Below are 20719 nucleotides of genomic sequence, written 5' to 3' on the forward strand. Positions count from 1 at the left end.
GGAGAGTACTTTGAAAAACTGTGAGAAATGACGTCGTTTTATGTTGTCGACTTCGTTCATTTAAGTTGCCTTAAGCCGGGTCAGCCTTGATGGGTTTATGTTTAATAGTAATGTTCGAAGTATATGCGGACTGTTATTAGGAAAGATATATACAATTGTAGCGAATATTCTTCGCTTCCTGTTCATTGATTTTTTTTATCTTCTATATAAAACGTATGCGTTTTGTACAACAAAAGCCTGCGTATTTCTGAATAATCCCTCGTATGTATCGTCATTAAAACTCATTATCTCCACGAATGGCACTTTTATGATCTCACTTTTTGAGAATTAAACAGTGGCATACATAAGTAAGCAAATCTTTAAAGAAACTGATACAACTTACATAATAACAGTTTATAGACAATTGTTTACGACATTACATGCTTATATGTTTTTCTATAAAAAAATGTGTCTGATTATTATATCGAAGACGATACTTATAACTTATTTTGTTTGTTAATTATTATATTTAACTTAAAACTAATTTCTTATTTACAACATTGAGTTATTTAATTTGATTGTGGTACATTCGTTTCTTAAGAAAAATTAAATGTATGTGTATACAATCTTGCCTTTAGTAGTTATGAGTGTATGTTTCATTTATTAGATTTTATTTTCGTCGAACGTCTGAATATCTTTAAATATGTAAACAGAAAACCCCCACTAAATTGAGTATCTTAACAAAGTAGTTATATATTAATTTGTTACATAATAACCTACATTTAATGTGTATATGTTCTCTAAACCACACACACTCCTTAATGCAGTTGTATATAAAGGTATTAACATTGGAACATAAAAATATATTGTTTTAATATCCATATTTTTCTGATATCTATTCAATTTGTGTAATACATTGTCATTCACTCAATGTTTTATCTAAATTGAAAAATGAATACAATCAGGCTTAATTTTATATATTGCTCATATTCGCCAAAGCTATGAAATTATTCATTTAATGTAAAATATTGGCGCCCGACACTCTGCTTTTAAAAGAAACAAAATACACACCTTTGCCATAATGGAATACAAATTTGCGCATGTCCATCAAAATGTAATTTTGCAATTCTTTAACATGTCTTGTAAAGTCTGCAATAAACACTTTATCTTTTAAAAATATGTAAATCACAGCACGATATGGACGCAGTATATTTCTTGATTTATTATCCAAACGATGCCCATACTGACAGTAAGATATAAACTTGGTAAGCTCAGGTGCCACCAGGATCGGCAAAATTAATTTGTGAGCATTTGCAAGGCTAAAAATAAAAATATTAACAACCTTCTACAAACACATCAATTAAACATCACTACAAATGGTGACCACAGACTTGTCAACATTTTATAAAAAAAATAATCTATCTAACACTTTACATCTGCCTATATTGCTATTTTTTTCTAATTTAACTTTATATTTGTGAAAAGAACATACACATTAAGTAGTACTACTCAAATTGCATTATCAAAATTTCTGAAAATCGTTCTTGGTTTTAAATGTTTAACCCATACTTTTACCGTTAATGGAAAACTGGTAGATATTCGTGATTGGTTTTATGTAAGAAAAACCCAAAACATTAGTTAAAATTGATGAATAAAAAATGGTCTATTGCGTTAGTATGTTAACTACCCACAAATCATTGTCATTAGCATGACCAGAATCCAAATTATCATCAGTTTCGTTATCATCATCACCACGACCACCTCAACCACATTGACAAATTATTCCGTCCGTCATCTTCCATCCATCAAATTCACACTGATCTAAAAGAAAAATTGACACTTAGATTCATCATTATAGTCCACAAAAACATCGGCATCCATCAAATAAAACTTCAAAAAGGACCACTGCCACGGCTGCCACCGCTGACGCTGCCACCACTAAAATCATCGCAACCACCAATACATCTACCATCATCGCGACAACCGACACCTCTACAACCACCGCAACCACTGCCATAACTTCCCTCACTACATCTACCGCCACCACCATCACCGCAGCCGCTGCAACCACCACCACCACTGATACAACTTTATGGTGATCTTGGTAGATACCCAATATGTATAGCTGTTAAAAAGAACATTAGTGATTTATGGTGCATCTTAATATCCAATAATGTTAAACTATCAACTATGATGTAGACATTTATATATCTTGACCATTCCCAAAACGGGAGAGAATATAACTGGTTGCGCCATGACAAATCTATCCTTGATAAATTTGGTTTAAGCCATGTGTGGTTAAACCAGGACTATTTGTATTCTAGAGAATCACTTTTACTTAAGATAGAAACATGCCTTAGAGACCAGTATGTTCAACATTCGTCATAACATAGCAGTATCTTTTGAATCAAAGAAATGTTTTAATTATTTCATATACAGAACCGAACATAAATACGAGTATTACCTTGATGTCCTACCTCCACGTCTTTTACAAACCATTGTTAATTCTAGAATGGGTAACAACCAACTTCCAATTAAAATACTTAGCTGTCCTATAAAGAACGCTGTAATAGACTATGTACTGTATATAACGCTCGCGAAGTTGGTGTGGAATATCATTATCTTTTTAAAATGTACTGTATTTAAAGAACAACGAAAAAATTTATACCTACAAAATATATAAGACACAGTTATTGCGTAAGTTTATGAATGAAATGGTTAAACAAACACTATTCAATTTAGGCAAGTTCTTGAATGCAGTTCGGGACAGAATTTTCAGTTCTGTGCGTTACGGAGTATAGCACAGAACGTATGTCTAAACATAACGCACCGCACAAAACAGGTATATGTGCGGTTCGTTCATGCGTGTGGTTGTCACGTGAGTGATGGTCACTCAGGTGGACATAGGCGGGAATTTGCACGGGGTGTTCATTGTTTGGTCAGTTCTACGCTAGACTTCGATCAGTAAACTTGTGTTCGTGTACAAATCCTACATCGTGTTGTCGACTTTAGCAAAACACAGGGTGTCCATGCTGCAAGATTTGGAACGCATCATAGAAAAGATAAGTGCTAAAAAGAAACGTAAATCTTTTAAATCCGTTATACTGAATCTCGAGCATAGTATCCAGTGTTACGAAGTAGTAACAGGGTTGAAACGATGTATATTTCAAGTAACAATTTCAGCACTAGAGAAAGCCGATCAATTTACAAATAGAAATATTGATGGCACGTGACCGAAAATTCACAGGTCATTAATGGTATAACACGACAAAAGCTTTCGAACTTACTGGGGAATAAATTGCTATTCTGTGTGGTGTTTTATACATTCTATATGTATACGTGTAAATGTTTTACGAGTCTGATGACGTAATGTTATTTGCAGAAAAATACAAGGTAGAGGCGATGGCATATAAAAAGGCGCATACATAACGCCACGCGGCGTTCTTGACGGGTCATATCAGAAGCCGGAAGCTTCATCTAACATCGCAACACAAGGGGCTGAAACTCAATTACCATTGAGACGCACAGGACTATGTTTCGCATGTGGTGAACCGGGTCATCGAAAAGGAGCAGCTGAATGTTCAGCAAACAGCTCGACCAATAAGTTAAGTTAATTATGTATAGAACCCCGTTATCAGAAAATGGGTAGTTTCGTGTTCGTCGGAAAACGTAACGTACAGAAAGTTCCTAAAGTCGAACGTGATCAAAAGGATCCAAGTATAGTTCGCCGGTAAGTTGATGGAAGGCCCACGCGGTTAAGTAGCAGGAGACTACTGATAGTAAGTACATTTTCGATGTAGTAAATGGCGGTTATAAGTTGTTGTTTTTTCCGTCGGAAAACGGTAACGTACAAAAAGATCTGTCTCAATGTATCAAAAGGATCTTAGTATAAAACTGGATCAAAAGGATCATAGTATAGAAATTGATGCGAGAAGCTCGCCGGTAAAAAAGAACGAAAGCCCATGTAGCCAAGCTGTAGCAGGCTACGGATGGTTGTTTTAGATGTAGTAAATTGCGGTTGTATGTTTTCTTTTCCGTCGGAAAAACGGTAACGTACATAAAGAGATAAAAGAAGCAATTGATCAAAAGGATCATAGTAAAGAAATTTAACAAAAAGAACACATTCATAGAAAAAAAAAAATTGTTACCGGAAGTTTGTCGGTAAGTAGACTGAAAACCCACGTGACATTTATCATGTTGTTAATACGCCCGTTAATACGTTTATAGTCGTATTTAATAAGAATGGGAGGTCTAGATATATTTAAATTTATTATTTATTTATTTGTTCTACTTTCGATATAAGAGGAGCGTATCATGATATTGATACATTCACGAACGATGTGGTTTGAGCTATCAAGAGAATAGCAGGTAGTGTAAGGTTGTTATAAGCTTGTATTTGGCACGATAACGGCCGATCATATATTTATTTATTTGTTCTACTTTCGATATTAGAGGAGCGTATCATGATATTGATACATTCACGAACGGTGCGGTTTGAGCTATCAAGAGAATAGCAGGCAGTGTTAGGTTGTTATAAGCTTATATTTGGCACGATAACGGCCGATCATATATTTACAAAAAACTCGTTAAAACTAAAATAAGGTGTACTAGCATTCTTACGTCAAATTGACTTAAATTAGTTATTTGCTTTTGTGATGATGGCATACATCACAGTGTAGAATATGACAAAACATTATATGCTAGTGACTAGACGAGTTTGGATGTTAACCGGCTGAAGAAACAGTATTTTGATTCCTTCTCAGAGAGTAGAATGGCTCGGGCATGTGATCGATATGCATAAAATGCAGTTTTTCATAATTAAAAATTGAGTAGCTAGGCTAGAAAAAAGTATTGATTCGATGATCTATCTAATTTATCAAACGAAAGAAAAAGTAGTACCAAAAGATAAATTAATAGCTAGTCTTGTAGGGCAGATAATTTTCTTTCAGAGTGTGATTGTAAATAAAGTTTGGTGATAACAATGCATATATACAATTGCATAAATACCAGAGCTAATTGGAAAGCTTTCGTTATTGTAACGTTGCAAGCTATTTTCAAACTTAGATTATGGAAAGAAAGCACTAGGCAGTTAATCAACGGTGGAAAAGATTTCAAACACAATCAGTTGTTTTTGTTTAATATATTTGCTGATGCAAGTACCACAAGTTATGGTTTATGGAGGTTTTATAGAAAGTTGTAGCTTTAATGTAGATATTGGCGAAATGACTGTCAAGCTAACGATTTTCATAAAAATAAAAAAGCAAATTTATTTTCAATTTGTTTTATTCCATTGACGAAGATAGTAAAGGTATGTACTCGTAGTTTTTGAGACCCGAAAATGAGAAAATTGGAATGTACACGATCTTAATAAAAAGAGCAACCTGTTCCCGGAAGTGAACAGATTATTGACGAAAAGTTATTCCTGGAAGTGATTACTATATTACACTGTTAAAATCAAGGAGGTACGCTGCCAGTGTTTCTATAAACGAAACAGGTAATGCATATTGTGAATTAATATGAAGTCAATACATTAAGCCACCGGAAGTTGGTTTTCAAGATAAACCGGATAAGTAATCCGTCGTTCAACATGACGTAAGTAAAAAATCTTATGATCAAGAAAATGCCTTGCATACGGCTAGAAAACGTATGTTATTGCTCCCGGAAGTGAGCAGAAAGAGTTTGCTATGGTCCTCGGAAGTGGATATAGAGCCCAGTAGATTGCTCCCGGAAGTGAGCAGAAATTGTAGGCTATGGTCCCCGGAAGTGGACATAGAGCCCAGTAGATTGCTCCTGGAAGTGATCAGAGATGCTCCATGAAGAGAGCAGAGAGTATGCTATGGTCCCCGGATGTTATGTTATATGAAATGTTTTAAATGCTTTGCAAAATACGTACATCAAAGTGTATTCAGACAATAAAATGTAAAATCTATATTATTGAATGGTAGTCAAAAGAAATAGCTTTAGATTTAAATATGTTGTGTGGATACTGGATTCAATGAAAAGAGGCAGTGGGTGCCTTAGTTCAATATGGGGAAACAATGTAAACTGGTTAGTTCAGAAACTACGTTGGTATCAATCTGTATCAATAAGATGATATCGGAGAAAGCAAAATGCATCCTTGTTGTTCCAAAAAGGGGCAGTTTGCCTTATTGGCTAATGTTGATTTGCCATACGGACATTTTAGAGATATTGTGAAATATTGCAAAATGTTTGGTAGAGACTGTATGATTACATGTTGTTTTGGTAACACTAGATTATCATTAAATAAGATAGCGTTAAGATGCATATCACAATACAGTTATTGATGCATAGTACATATGTTTGACAGGAAATGTTTTGAGAGGTACTCTGAAGGAGCGATTAGAGGGCTCGGGCTTAGAACAATCAAGAGCAGACAATACGGTGAAGAAAAGAATTCTTCATGTGCACATTTCAAATACTGTGAAGAAAATGTAGTCGCCATGACAGCCTTACATATATCAGTAGTAATGTAAATGGCTCAATTGATGGATCGAGGAAATCTAATAACGTTTTTTACATCTATGTTTTACAGTATTAAATAGATCCATTCTATTAATAGTGTACATGATCCAAAGAAAGATTTAACAAACTATTATAAGAAGCTTCAAGCGTGTGTGTTTCAAACCATCTCACAAGAAAGATGTATCATGTACATGTGCATTCATTAGAGATGATACAAACAATGTGTTTGATATAAGGAGATTCCACTGTTTTCATTGATTGATCATTTTTGGTTTATGCATGTACATGTATCATGCATATTAACAAATTAAGTGAGTTTCATTGTAATGACCTACAATTGAAATCTGATCACTTTGTTATTAATGTACGCCATTATAATACTGGCATGTATACGAATGGTTCGGATATTATAATTACAAAATGTACAACTACAACTTCCCATATGGCGTTTTATTAACAAATATAGAATTAGCAAATTGGTCAGATGAATCAAATGATTTTTTGTTCAAATCAGTTATTGGTAATATATATGTAAGTTATATATATGTAATTATTTAGACCAGCTAACGCCGAGGGCGTGTTTGAGAGATGTGTGAAGCGACATGGTCGATGGAAGTCTGATAGGGCTAAAGATGGGTACATTGATGATTCTCTAGACAAAAACCTTTTTATCACTAGACAATTGAAATTATAATTGATTTGCGGTTCGAATTTAAAACTTTACTAACCTTTGATTTTGTTCTATCGCAAGCCTTGCCCAATGCAAAACGTGTTGTGTTTTGTGCTTAGTTGTGTGAAGACTTTTCAGTTCTGTGCGTTACGGAGTATAGCACAGAACGTATGTCTAAACATAACGCACCGCACAAAACAGGTATATGTGCGGTTCGTTCATGCGTGTGGTTGTCACGTGAGAGATGGTCACTCAGGTGGACATAGGCGGGAATTTGCAAGGGGTGTTCATTGTTTGGTCAGTTCTACGCTAGACTTCGATCAGTAAACTTTTACTTTTTAAATTTGAACCGCATTAGTAGTAAATTGGCTCAAATGACATGTTATGTTTGTGTTACATAATGTTAAGTTACATGTAAATATTGGCTGTTTTCAGGTACAGTTTTCCAGAGTTATTTTACATTGGGCTTCTGATGAATTTGTATCTCTGGTTTTTTACCCTGGCCTTGAAAACACCAATTAAGGACACAATACTAGAAGTGATGTATACACATTATAGTTATAATTTGTTATATAATTTATAGATCGAAAATTGTCCTGTCAAGGTTGTACTACGATTGTACTTGATTGCTATATGATACGAATATGTAATATTCGTGGATGTGTGTTGTCAATAAACTGATCGCAAGCCTTGCCCAATGCAAAACGTGTTGTGTTTTGTGCTTAGTTGTGTGAAGACTACATTAGCCATTCGGCCCACCACAAGCTATTGCCTTTGTTTTGTTAATACTTTGTTGGCAGTATAATAGCACTATATACATCTTACTATGTCCATATGCTTGTGTATGTAAGTATGTGTATATGATTAATATGCACACCCATCAAAACAATCGTGTAAACCCACGGCCTGTCCTGTACCTGTATTTGTAGTATTATACCTCATATCGTATTTGTTAAAAGTGTTGAGTGTAAATTGGTAATTTGCAAATTCAGCCATGAAATGTTATCTCAAACAAACGAAAAATAGTATATAATGGATAAAGCGGGAGTTACCTTGCAAAACGACTATTGGGGCAAAAACCAGTTATCTACTAAAAACTAAAATTTGCAAATGGTTAAAATATCTACCTAGACCGAACCAATTCAAAGGGGAATACGTGTGTCATTATTGATGTTTAAACATAACAGTGGCATCTTGCTTGGTTCTCAGATTCTCAACGTTTGTGTCGAATAGTTTATAGAGTGTGTTTAGAAATACAATATGTATTATGGTCACTAGTATACAAAATGTGATAATAGTACACAAAACAAAGTCACTGCTTTTAACGTTGTTTGAGGAAGGTCATGTCATACAGTCAAATATGAATAAATAGAACCAAATTCATAAAGTGGCAATTGCGTATGCACAAACATAAATCCAGCAATGAAGGCATTTCTCCAGCATATATTAATCGTCAAGTACACTATTTCCTGAATTTATTATTTACTAAAAAATCTGAAAACTATTGTGATGATATAGAGAATAATAGGTTGGTGACGTGGATGGAGCATAGTTATCTGACATGGCGGAGGAATTTATCGGGTAAGCCGAAGGCGAACCCGATAAAATCCTCCGCCGAGCCAGATAACCATGCTCCATCCACGTCACCAACCTATTATTCTATTTATCCTGTCACATTTACACATTTACCGTTAATACATTTTATCAAACACAAATGATTAATTGACATAACAAAATAATTATTGATCGGGCCTCCTACATGTACGCAACATGCATAACGACCAAATAACTACCGATTGTGTTACATAAAAAATAGTTCCACATTAAAACGTTTCTTTTAATACTTTCCTATTAAAATATGAGAAGAAATAAAAATCGAATCGAGAATGTGATATTTTTATTGTTGGAAATTGAAGAAAAAAATGCAACACCAAACAAAAACTAAATTTTATTCGAACATTCAATTGAACAAAATGGCGTGCACATTCAGTCTAAGTCAACCGTTATAAATAAAATTGAGTCACACATCAAACAAATAATCGAAATTAATTATAATTACACGTAGAACATTATTTGGATAATAAGAATGTCGATTGCAGCTGAAACTGTGTTGTAAATTAGATTAATGGCATTATTTAAGCTTTGACAGGGGTCCTAAGTCTTAGAAAAACTAAATTTAGCATAAACGACACGCTTACCCGAATCATCAATGTCAACTTTAATCCAATGATATTAGCAATAAAGTAACAAACTATATGCACTTCCATTGTCTGTTCTTCATGCTATTCATGACACACACATTACACACAACCCGAAATACGTTTTGCATTCGTTCGATATTAAACAAAAAATTACTGTTAAAAAAACCAGCACTTCCATAATATATTGTCGTCCCAAAATGCTTCGTCATCGAAATGACGTCACATGGGATACGTTATACATTGCGTAGGCAAGTGAATGAAAATAAAAATACGGAAAGCTGGTTTGTAATAGATTTTAAAGAATACACAAAAAGGATGATATGTTATATACACGATAACATTAAAAAGGAATGGTTTAATGTTTTAATGAAAAAAAAGAGTAACTTTTGGGTTTTTAGGTTACCTGGTCATCTAGCCTAATAACTTTTGTGTTATTAGGTTACCAGGTTATTAGGCTGATTTAAAGGCGTGTGACAGGATAAAATTAGCCTTAACCGTATATTTTAGGTTAAGGCTCCTGCCCCCGACACTTATAGTTAACGTGAAGTGCAGAAGATAATAATACGTAAATACCATTGACATGCAAAGCACCAGTATGTACTTAGAGTACCGTAACATCAGTTCATTGCAGATTCCTTGATCTCCCGGCAAAACCAATGTTTGAAATGTTGCAATCTTGTCGCAGGATGAAAAGTCGGAACCGATATCGTCAATGCGTGGTTAGGCCTAGCTGGATTGTAATACAAATATAAATACATAGCATTTATATAGCGCAAACATTTAAAAGGATATTGCGTTTCACAATTACATAAAAGGCATTTAGTTGAAAAATAGTATACATTATACATTTCTGTTCAAGAAGTTTTAAGCAAATCTGAATTTATTAATATAGTCAATAAAAGTGCACAAATCATGTTAATCCGATCATTATTTGAGAAAGTGTCCATACAGATGCGTTTTCAGACTTGATCTTAAACTGGTTTAATACCGACAATCCTTAGATAATGGGGTTAATTGTTCCACCATTTTGACCGACGACGGCAAGGTATCTATCTGCCAAATGTGTTCCTCGTCAAGGACGTGGAACTTTGTCTCATTTTGTGACCGTTCACTGTACCGTCCCCGAGCAGGTACACACATTTCCTTTAGGTATACAGGAGCTGTACCATTTATAACACGAACGACATCAACTAGGACTTTGAACATCACCCACAGAATGATTTTGTACTCGCTGTTACTTCTTGGTTTGATAAGCAGATACTTCCGGAAAGATACCATGACAAAAGAAAATATGTGAATGAAACTGATATGTCTTAGCTGTGCATAAGCAATCTGACCATTTTTCTTAATGTGTTCGTCAAAGTCGAGGGTGTTGGTCATGATAAAACCAAGATCTCTTAAATGATAATTCAGCCTTGAACTGGTTTAATACCGACAATCCTTAAGATAATGGGGTAAATTATTCCACCATTTTTGACTGACGACAGCAAGGGATAAATCTGCCAAATGTGTTCGTCGTCAAGGACTAAGAACTTTGTCACATGTTGTGACCGTTATCTATACCGTCCCCGAGCAGGTACAAACATTTCTTTTTGGTATACAGGAGCTGTACCATTGATTACACGAAAAACAACAACGAGGACTTTGATCATTACACTAGTTTTAATTGGAAGCAAGTGTAACTTTTCTAGAAGATCAGTGATTGGTTCTTTAAAAGAAGCATTCATAAATACTCTTGCAGCATGATTTTGGGCTCGATGTAACTTCTTGGTTTGATAAGCAGAAACTTCCGTAAGGAGACCAATAAAAACGTCAATGTGTGAATGAACTTGAAATTTCGTAGCTGTCAATTCGCAATCGGACCCTTTTTCTGGATGTGTTCGTCAAAGTTTAGGTTGTTGGTCACGATTACACCTTATATCTCTTACAGGATTGACGAATGCTACTTCACAGCTACCGACAGACCCGCTTAAAGTATTCAGTTTCGCCAAGGGTTGACATACACTTTATGGCGTCCTCAAGTTGCTGATTACCAGTTGATCATTTTTCGGAATTATCCATTAGAAGTTTGAATGCTATCTTATGGTCATCTGCATATCGTTAACGATAGACAGGGTCATGCTGAACCACTATGTTGAAAGCTTATATATATAAGGTAAATATAACCGCTACGACAAAAGAACCCTGATGAACACCGAACAGCAATGGCTCAGTTTCAGATGTTGACTTTTCGACTAACACTTTCAGTGTTCTGTTAGTGAGATTAGAGTTGGTCCATTTTAAGGGCATTTCATGAATATCAAATTCGTCTTGAAGAATGCGAATAAGCATATGGATATCGTTTGTGTCAAACGCTGCACTCAAGGCAACCATAACCACGATAGTTACTTGAGTTTCATCAATGGTTTTTTGAAGGTCATTATACATTTGAAGCATTGCTGTTTCAACTCAATATCTTCTTTGGGTAAGGTGGAAGGAGATTATTAGCCTCAATATGATAATTTATTTAGTGTAATGCAGCTTTTGTAGGAATTTTCGAAAAACAGGTCAACTTTGACACCGGACGATAGGTCGGTAGTTCAAACGGGATACCTTTCGTCTTCAACATGAGTTTAATCACAGCGCTTTTCCATGTGTCAGGGAATAAACCAGATAGCAACGATCTATATACTATATATGTTTAGGGGTCAATTCTGTAAGATGTTCTTCTAGTTAGCATTTGTCTTACTAAAAGAAGGGAGATAAGCACAAGAAAAGAAAGGTGAATATACACATTATTAAAATCAATTTGAAACCGTTCAATCGCGACATTGGCTGATTTGTTAAAATGATAATTGTCGATGTGAGTGGGCATGTTTTGCGTCCGCTCTGTTCGGTAAAGCATCGGAAAAAAGAAGGTTTAGCAACATTATGCGTCTCCACGTGGTTGAGCCGCATACGAACTAAAACTGTACCCTTGTGTTCACATCGTCGTTGAGAGTTTATCATACACAAACAGCAGCGGAAAATAATTTTAAAAGCTTGAAATTTAAATACATATGAACTAATTATGAACAATTCGCATAAACGTGAAACCATTATCTGTGAAATCCATAACTTGGCGTGCATATCTTTCAGAAATCTGTATAATCCCGTATCTAAGTAAACTGTTGCATTCTGGTATCACCATGGGCATCTGTTCGTCTGTTTGTCCGTCTGTCTTGCCATCTTTTCGTCCGGAGGCCCTGCTCTGATTCCAGTTTCAGCTCAATTCCTTCAAATTTATTGAGTCTCTACCTCTTTTTCACAACCTCATTCTAGTACTCGATCATTCATCATACCAATATAGTTTTACCACCATGCGTATTTTGCCTTAAGCTTCCAAGTCAATCCATATTTTCTGTGTATACATGTATTTCAATAAGCAAGTTATGTCCTGACCTAATATGTTTAAAACATGTCATTTATAGATATACTTTACCATTCGTTACTTTATTAAATATTGTCTAACAGCAGTGACTGACTGATGGCCAGCAGACAAGATTTAACAATGCATCGTATATTTGTTGAAAGCTCAAAGGTGATAAAGATACCACAACATAACACCGTAACTCAATGTGGGAAATAAATATACCCATCTTACGTTTAAAATTTGTTCAGTTACAGAATATAGTATGTTTCAGCTTAGATAAAAACTAAATGTAGAAGCTGTTTTGAACATTGATTTTAAATCGTTTACTGCTGTATACTATGCATGAAAAGAACAATTGTGTTAACAATATGAGCAATCCGTTATAATACTCACTAATTCATCACTGCTATATCTTATGTAATGCATATAAAGATTACAGTACAAACAATATACATATAACCAAACGAACATATTTATTTATTAAGTATGATTATACTGAACAGATAAACACGTATTTAGCTGGGACTTGTTTGAAAGTCCATTTTTTTTACAAAACTATCCAACAATGCTAGTTCCAGGGCTGCTTTTTTGATAGTAGCAAAAGTGGAGGCGGTGGTCATCACCACCACCGTCATCATATGGATGCATCCCACTTGCAGAATCCGAGTTGCTGAGGTCGTCGTCATCCCAGTACACAGACAGCTCTTTCATCTGCATGGAGTGCACGTTCTGGCAAGTCATGCCGTAGCGAAGCAGAACAAACGGACGGTCATTGGGAAGAATTATCTGTGATGATGTTGGCCCGTCGTTTCTACGGGATCAAGATTAAATAGCAAGATGATAAGTCAGTCTATCGTATTATATCTTATTATAGGCTCGATAAAAACATACTTTCATTGGTTCATACCGTGACCGGCGAACGACAATATATTCGAAAATCATGTTTTCACAGCGTTATGAATTTGTTTCAATATTAATGGCATTGATATCCGTTTTTCAGCGCAAAAAATAATATTCGTGCTGTGCAGCCAGGGCACCTTTATTGAGGTTACAACTTTATATGAAATCCTATTAAAATATTTATTGAATAGAGAACCTTTATTGGTCGATATGCGTTTATTGCAGTTTATATTAATCATGTCCATTGGCTCTCTAGCAAAGTATTGTTCCTTAAAGTGCTGATGAACATTCTCAGAAAAAACTAAATTCAATACACATAAAAATAAATTCCTTGGAACAATTATTCCGGAAACATGGCATGCATTCTAAAAAAAAATCAAAAGAAGTTCGTAAATATTATATTTAAAAGTAATATGATGTTACCTGCAACAGTAGTATATCCTTGTATTATATCCATAGTCGCCGTCAGGGAGTGTGCCGCTGGCTGAGTTTGTGTTGAACAAGGATTCGTCATCCCAGAAAATAGAACCGCTTTGAAATCCTGAGTTATAGATAAGTGTGTGCTCGAATGTGTTTCTCTTTTGTACAAAACGTTACAACCAACAGTATTCGTCTTTTGTAGACACATCTAAGACCATTTTAATAAAAAATCAACACAAGTTTGCTACCAGGCACTTTTATGTATTATGCCAGATAGCAATTCAACTATTAGCGCTGGTGGTGACAGGAACAGTTGATTTTGAATGCGAACTCTCAATAGCAACATACAGATAGTATTTACATTATTAAATTAATCATCAATCGCTCAACTTGATAATTTTACAGAACATAATAGTTTAATAATATAAATCGCATCTTGAGAACCAGTATGTGTATCTAGGATTTGTATCGTATGTGATGTTCACACATTTTAGCTTTACATGGACGAAATAAGTGTGTACCTGTTGGACAATTGCCCTTCTTCAGCAAACAGTAGGCTCCTCTCGGCCAATCGTCGTCATACTCAGACACTTGGAACTGGCTTTTAATGCAGAACTCCGTCTGTATATTGTTGCTGGCAAACGATCCTAAAGGGATCAAGTGTGTGTTTTTTCTTTGCTTATAATCTGTCCATGAACATATATATATATATATATATATATATATACACACTTATTAAACTGAATTCACTTTTATTGTACTATACATTCGCGACATTATAATACGTATGTATACGTATTGGCCGTCTGTTTTTGACAATCAATTTTTACAATATATGGCGTATAATAAAAACATATCCGATTCTAAGAAGGCGTAGACTATCTTTCAATATAAAGAAGTGAAACTCCAGCTGCTGAAGCAGTATTGAATTTTCATTAAAACAATTAATTGGTCCTTTATTTAAGGCAAGTGACCGATTGCCCAAACAGTACAAAACAGCACAATACAGCACAATACAAACCAACATAAACACAAAATATGAATAAAGCTGGGGTCACCGCCTTGGAACGGTCAATGCAAAGCATTGGGGGTTTAAACCTGGTTATAGAGCGTTCAACCTCACACTTGGCCCAGCAATATTCCTATTACATTTAAGTGTAAATAAAATTTCACGTCATAGCATTGTAACTCAAATTAAACAATAATAAAAGGGAATTAAAACGCATTCAATTTAATTACTATTTAATTACTCAATTGCATTGAAGATACAAGAGTAACAGAGTTACAACTTTTTGACGAGCGATCAAATAAAACTATTAACACTTGTCAACTACATTCCTTTTTTATAGAAACAGATTTGAGAATGTAGCATCATGGAGTTAATATCTCAGATAATCATCGCGAAAATAAAGGAAGAAGCAGCAATACTGGGTGTAAATATTCCATATTACATAGCTTGGTTGTTTATGTGACTGCTAAAAAAATAAAAATAATTAAATCAAACAAGAAACGCCTATCAGAGAGAAAATATAAATAAAATGGAACGTTATAAACCCAATGACCTATGCATGTAGATTACAACTTGGAAAGTCGATCGTATGACGTCACAAAAATCCATAATGACATAATGACGTGAACAAATTCCAGGGACAGTACTAAATAAAAATATTAATGGGGATGTGCTACTAATAAAACAAGTTTAGGTGATTTGATATTAAGAAGCAAACGAATAAAAATGGTAATTCCATTAAAGCGACATTATTGGAATCAATTAGTATATAGGTGTTTTGACAACTGAAGACAGAAATGATTTGATGTACGATATGAGTCCAAATGTAGTTTTCATGCAGATTTGTTCATACGACACAATGACACAATTTTATTAAACAGTGAAAAATGCCTATAATGTAGTTTTCATGCAGATTTGTTCATACGACACAATGACACAATTTTATTCAACAGTGAAAAATGCCTATAATATCACTAATGATTCACTACATTCTTCCTTGTGACTATAACACGGGCTTATTCGTCAAATAAACAGCTTATATGATCGTTTCACATTTAATACAACTGTTGATATACCTATTGAAATGGTAGCGGCCAATAACTTTTAGTCTTGTTATTTTGTCATTTTAATCGTAGTGAAACCAGTTATAAGTAAAGTACATGCTGTGTGAAATAATAAAATTGAATTTGTAATGAAAAGTAAACTGCAATAAAGAAACTTTACAATACGCCGATGTCCTTTTTTAATTAATGAACGAATACTATGTTTATGTCACTAATTATTGTTATCTTCTAGTACAATTTTACATGTTAAAATTGTGACAAAGATAATCTTGAATTGGTAAATCTTCAAATAATGTCAAACAACACAATTGGGTGTTCATATACGGATTGAACATACCAATAATTAAATACTACATGTACTAAAGTAAATAAAGAGGCTTACATTTGCAATTATTGAAACTCTTCTTAAAATATACAACATCATGTAATACGTAAACTACGCCATACAAACTAGGTGTTGCATATATTGAAGTCATTGAAATGTATGGCGGTTGATAAATATGCATAGTTCAGCAGAGGCGTACATATAAAATAACCAAAATACATACCAGCAAGGAAACGAGTAATATCGGACGGAAACGAATTTCTCGAGCTAATGTCCTCGGTGTCCTGGAAACGCGACCCCTGCAACCACGAGACGTGTTCCCCGGGACACCCGGATGCGGTTTTCATCAAGCCATAGGTACCGCGTGGCCATGTCACCGGAATTTGGAGACCGTGATCTAACATAACACTTTTATTAATATTTAAACAAGGATAGGGGTAAATTCGATTCATTATTGACCTCAGTGTACATGTTCGTCCGCGCGTTCGTCCGCACGTCCGTCCGTCTGCTCGTCCATCTTTTCGTCCGTCCGTCGGTCTGTCAATCTAAACCTTCCATCCGTCTGTGTGCCTGTCAGTCTGTACTCGTACAATTTCAATGTAATGCATTGACACTTGCATATATTTCTCTTGTATTAATAAACTGGGTATGTGTCCCTTCTTAAAATTACATTTTATACAACGTAATCAATATCGCGTATGATATGCGATGTCGGGTGTGAAATTCTATAGTTGACAACTAATAATTCGGTATGCTTAAAAGCTTTAAGTCATGAGAGCAAGACGTAATGCTTAAAACGTATAGTATGTATGCGTGGATTATATACACAAATATGTATATTTAAAATAAAAACAGCATGTGCAATAATGTATTGGTCATTTTCTGTTTTTCATAAAAAAAATGTTACGCCAACCTGTGAGAACTTGGTTAATATGAGTCTCGTATTGTTTGTCGGCATTATAGTTTTTCAGGGCAGCTGTCACTTTTGCGGAAATCGTGTCCAGATCCCCGGAGTAAATGGAATAGGGGCAGGATTTATCCGCTACCAAGATGTCGAACACCTTAAACACAAATATACTCTTCAATATGTCCGTTATAAACAGCTTTTATGTAAATGTTTCTTTCAAATTAGAGACGACCATGAAAGGGGCAGTGCATTATTAGAACGTTGTATTATACAAATGTAGAAATAATAAATATACGTACTGAATATGATCACAATTAACTTTACAATACCAACAAATAGATCCGTATATGTTGTCTCACTGTTACTTTCTAAGAACTTTCATCAATTTCACTCAATAAATAGCGTCGATTGAAAATGAAGTTTTAATCTTTTATCATCAGTCATAAAAAGGAGAAAGTTATTATTAAAACCATAAGTTAAAAAAATGTTTCGCCTAAATAGTGCAAAAGCTCCTACATGAAGCGGAGCGGAACTATTTAAACAATTGTCACCTTAGGGTCATGTCTGTGAAGTTGCCCGGACATCTGCAGAATACGTGATGTAGTTTGAAGCAAATATATGTTGCGTTTTCTGAGAAAACTGGGCAAAATACTTGTGCGTAAAGTGTCATCCCAGATAAGACTGTGCAGTCCGCACATGCTAATCCGGGACGACGCTTTCCGCCTAAACTAGATTTTCATTTACAGGCTTATCTGGGATGACAATTTACGCACAAGCATTTTGCCCAGTTTTCTCAGAACACGCCGCATATTACGACATATGCCATAAGACACACGACGACTGACGCCGTGGAGCCACTCACCACAAAGTGTTAGTTCATCATGAACACTTCGTGCTCAAGTGATGTCAAGAAATAAGTAATACCGATGCAAAATATTCTGAGCGTATGATATCAGATATCGGAACAATCGTCAAGCCCATTGGTACAGGAATGGTACCGCCAGCTGTCATGATGAGATTTTGGGTCGAAGACTGTTGTGCGGTAGAGCTGGTGGAGTACGTGTGTTCATTGATCGTAAGGGAAGATGAGTAGCCGTTGAACGGGCCGCTGTGGACCAGGAGGGTAGGGTCCTAATGGTATAATAGCATTATGTTTACTCAATAAGTTGCGCAAGATAGCTGACGCCATAAATGTATGTTAAGTTGTTCCTTTATTGGCGTAACGAAACAAAGGTATTTCTTTTTCTATTTTTTTTTCTAAGACCATCATACTAGTTTAACTCAGATGAACTTTACATCGCAAAAAGATGTTAGAATTGACGACAATCAATGTTTAAACATTATATCTGTGATATACCTATTTTTGTATGAAAGAGAAAGTTGTGGTATGATTGGCACCAACAGACATGCGTTTCATTAGCACGCACCTTGTGTGATTCCATATGCAATGGGTTCCAGACTTGACAACGTCAACCGTTACTGTTTAAAAAGGATGTAAAATATAATTTTGCATAAAACCAACCATGTCTGTTTCCAAAACATTCTACTCACCGTTGCCTGAATATTCTGAAATATCTGCTGGGTTGACTCTCTTGATCTATATAGTGTTTTGGTTCCGAGATCAACAGATAAAACAACACTCTAAAATACAAAAATAAACATAATATAGTTTTCATAAAAAAATATCATGAATTCCAAAGATGATCCATGTTTTATTTTCAAGCATGTTTTCATAATCATGATTATTTACATATATTTAAGATTCAGATTAATTTACACAATTTATGACAAGATCTTTACGAACAAATCAACTCCTATCCACTTGGGAAACATCAACAACAAGCGCATTTATAAGTTTTTTGTCCCACACAAAAGAGCATTTAGTATCTTGTTAAATCTATGTTACCAGACCACATCATGCGTTGAAATTATAACTTTTGCTATAAGGTACACTGATTTTTTATGAGTTACAAAATGTCCCGAGAAAGCTGTCATTGTATCACAGATGCAATAACTTACCGTTCCCCATTCATCCAGAAATTTCTTAAACGTCGTAGTGTTAGCAGACGAAAGTTTACAAACGGCTTTGGCGAAGTTGCGCGAAACTGAGAAATTTCCAAACGGAGCTGTACTGTTACCCTGGTATTGAGCACTTCCAATCTTGCACGTTGTCAATGAATCGTGATATACGCTATTGGCGTTCTCAAAATCTGCTCGTTGGGTATTGAATACTGGAATAAAAATAACATGTTAGAATTGTATTGAATATACATAACCTTGGCCCAATAAAATATAAAAATTGTATAATGAAGGAAGGAATGAATAAATTCATGATTGATTGATTGATGGATGGATGTATTGATAGAAAGAATGTTGGATGGATAGGTGGATGGATGGATGATGGATGGATAGATGTGGATGGATGGGTGGGGTTGGATGGATGGATTGATGGATGGACGGATGAATCGATGGATGGATGTATATATGGATGGATGGATTGGATGGATGAATGGATGCATTGTTAGATGGATGGATGGGTGGATGGATGGATGGATGGATAGATGGACGGGCGAACGGACGACGGACGGACGAACATGTTGTCCGTTGTGTTTATGGACTTTTGATTCCTTGCAAAAGTAAATGACATGATCAGTTTTATTCGTGTCTGCTTGATGAATACTTCTCCGTACTGTGTAATATACGAACTAAACTATTTAAGACTTTATAATTTTAGACCGAATACCGCAGGGCCTTTTATTTAAAGCATATGTGTTGCGATTTTAATTAACACGTTTATAGGAAAATTTCCTCTTACCGAAGTTATATACAAAAGCATGAACGGTCAGTGAGTTTTGGTGTGTATTAGATGGCTGCACCAAAGTCTTCATTTCCTTTTGAAGTGATTGGGAGCCATGAACAAGCGTTCTAGTGACAGCATCATTATGGCAAGTCCGATTTAATGAGAAGCTTGCTTCTCTCACTTCTGATGAAGATCCCGTCAACTATGAAATAGTGTAAACCATTATTTAACATATTGTGCCGATGACAGAATTGGTGGTTATTAATTGAAGTGGTTGCCTTGTTAATGCTGTATGTGACTGTGAAAAATATAACAATGAAATGAAAAAAGTTCATGTATAACAGTTTCAGTAATAAATAGCAAACTTCAGTCATCACAATTACCTGAAGTATTCGTTTGTCCAGTAATAGACCCGGGTCACGTCCAAGAAGAGGATTTCCAGTCAGCAAATTGTACCCGATGCCAACATACTGAAGTGGAGTACCTGAGACATTTGCTGCAAAATACGTCATAATGACACGTTCACTGATGTTTTGATAGTATAAGATTGTATGTGAATGTTAGCAAGCG

The 20719-nt window shown here is 35.1% G+C and overlaps 1 protein-coding gene and 1 long non-coding RNA gene across 2 annotated transcripts in view; one reads left to right on the forward strand and one right to left on the reverse strand.

The window, feature by feature from the left end:
* The first annotated feature begins 2753 nt into the window (after positions 1-2753).
* LOC127867088 (uncharacterized) lies at positions 2754-7837 on the forward strand. Its single transcript, XR_008043258.1, has 2 exons — positions 2754-3583; positions 6308-7837. It is a non-coding gene; the product is annotated as an uncharacterized LOC127867088 (long non-coding RNA).
* A 5343-nt stretch (positions 7838-13180) lies between these two features.
* The window catches only part of LOC127867089 (mucin-5AC-like), an 11434-nt gene continuing 3895 nt past the window's right edge, over positions 13181-20719 (reverse strand). Inside the window, exons 4-13 of the mRNA XM_052408063.1 lie at positions 20533-20645; positions 20165-20351; positions 19369-19580; positions 18901-18990; positions 18274-18480; positions 17356-17503; positions 16666-16839; positions 14566-14691; positions 14048-14165; positions 13181-13535 (exon numbers count right to left, since the gene is read on the reverse strand). Coding sequence (XP_052264023.1) covers positions 13280-13535; positions 14048-14165; positions 14566-14691; positions 16666-16839; positions 17356-17503; positions 18274-18480; positions 18901-18990; positions 19369-19580; positions 20165-20351; positions 20533-20645 — 1631 coding nt within the window. The 3' untranslated portion in view covers positions 13181-13279. The remainder of the gene's footprint in view (positions 13536-14047; positions 14166-14565; positions 14692-16665; positions 16840-17355; positions 17504-18273; positions 18481-18900; positions 18991-19368; positions 19581-20164; positions 20352-20532; positions 20646-20719) is intronic.

Source organism: Dreissena polymorpha, chromosome 2 (genome assembly GCF_020536995.1).
Source record: "Dreissena polymorpha isolate Duluth1 chromosome 2, UMN_Dpol_1.0, whole genome shotgun sequence".
Lineage (NCBI taxonomy): Eukaryota > Metazoa > Mollusca > Bivalvia > Myida > Dreissenidae > Dreissena > Dreissena polymorpha.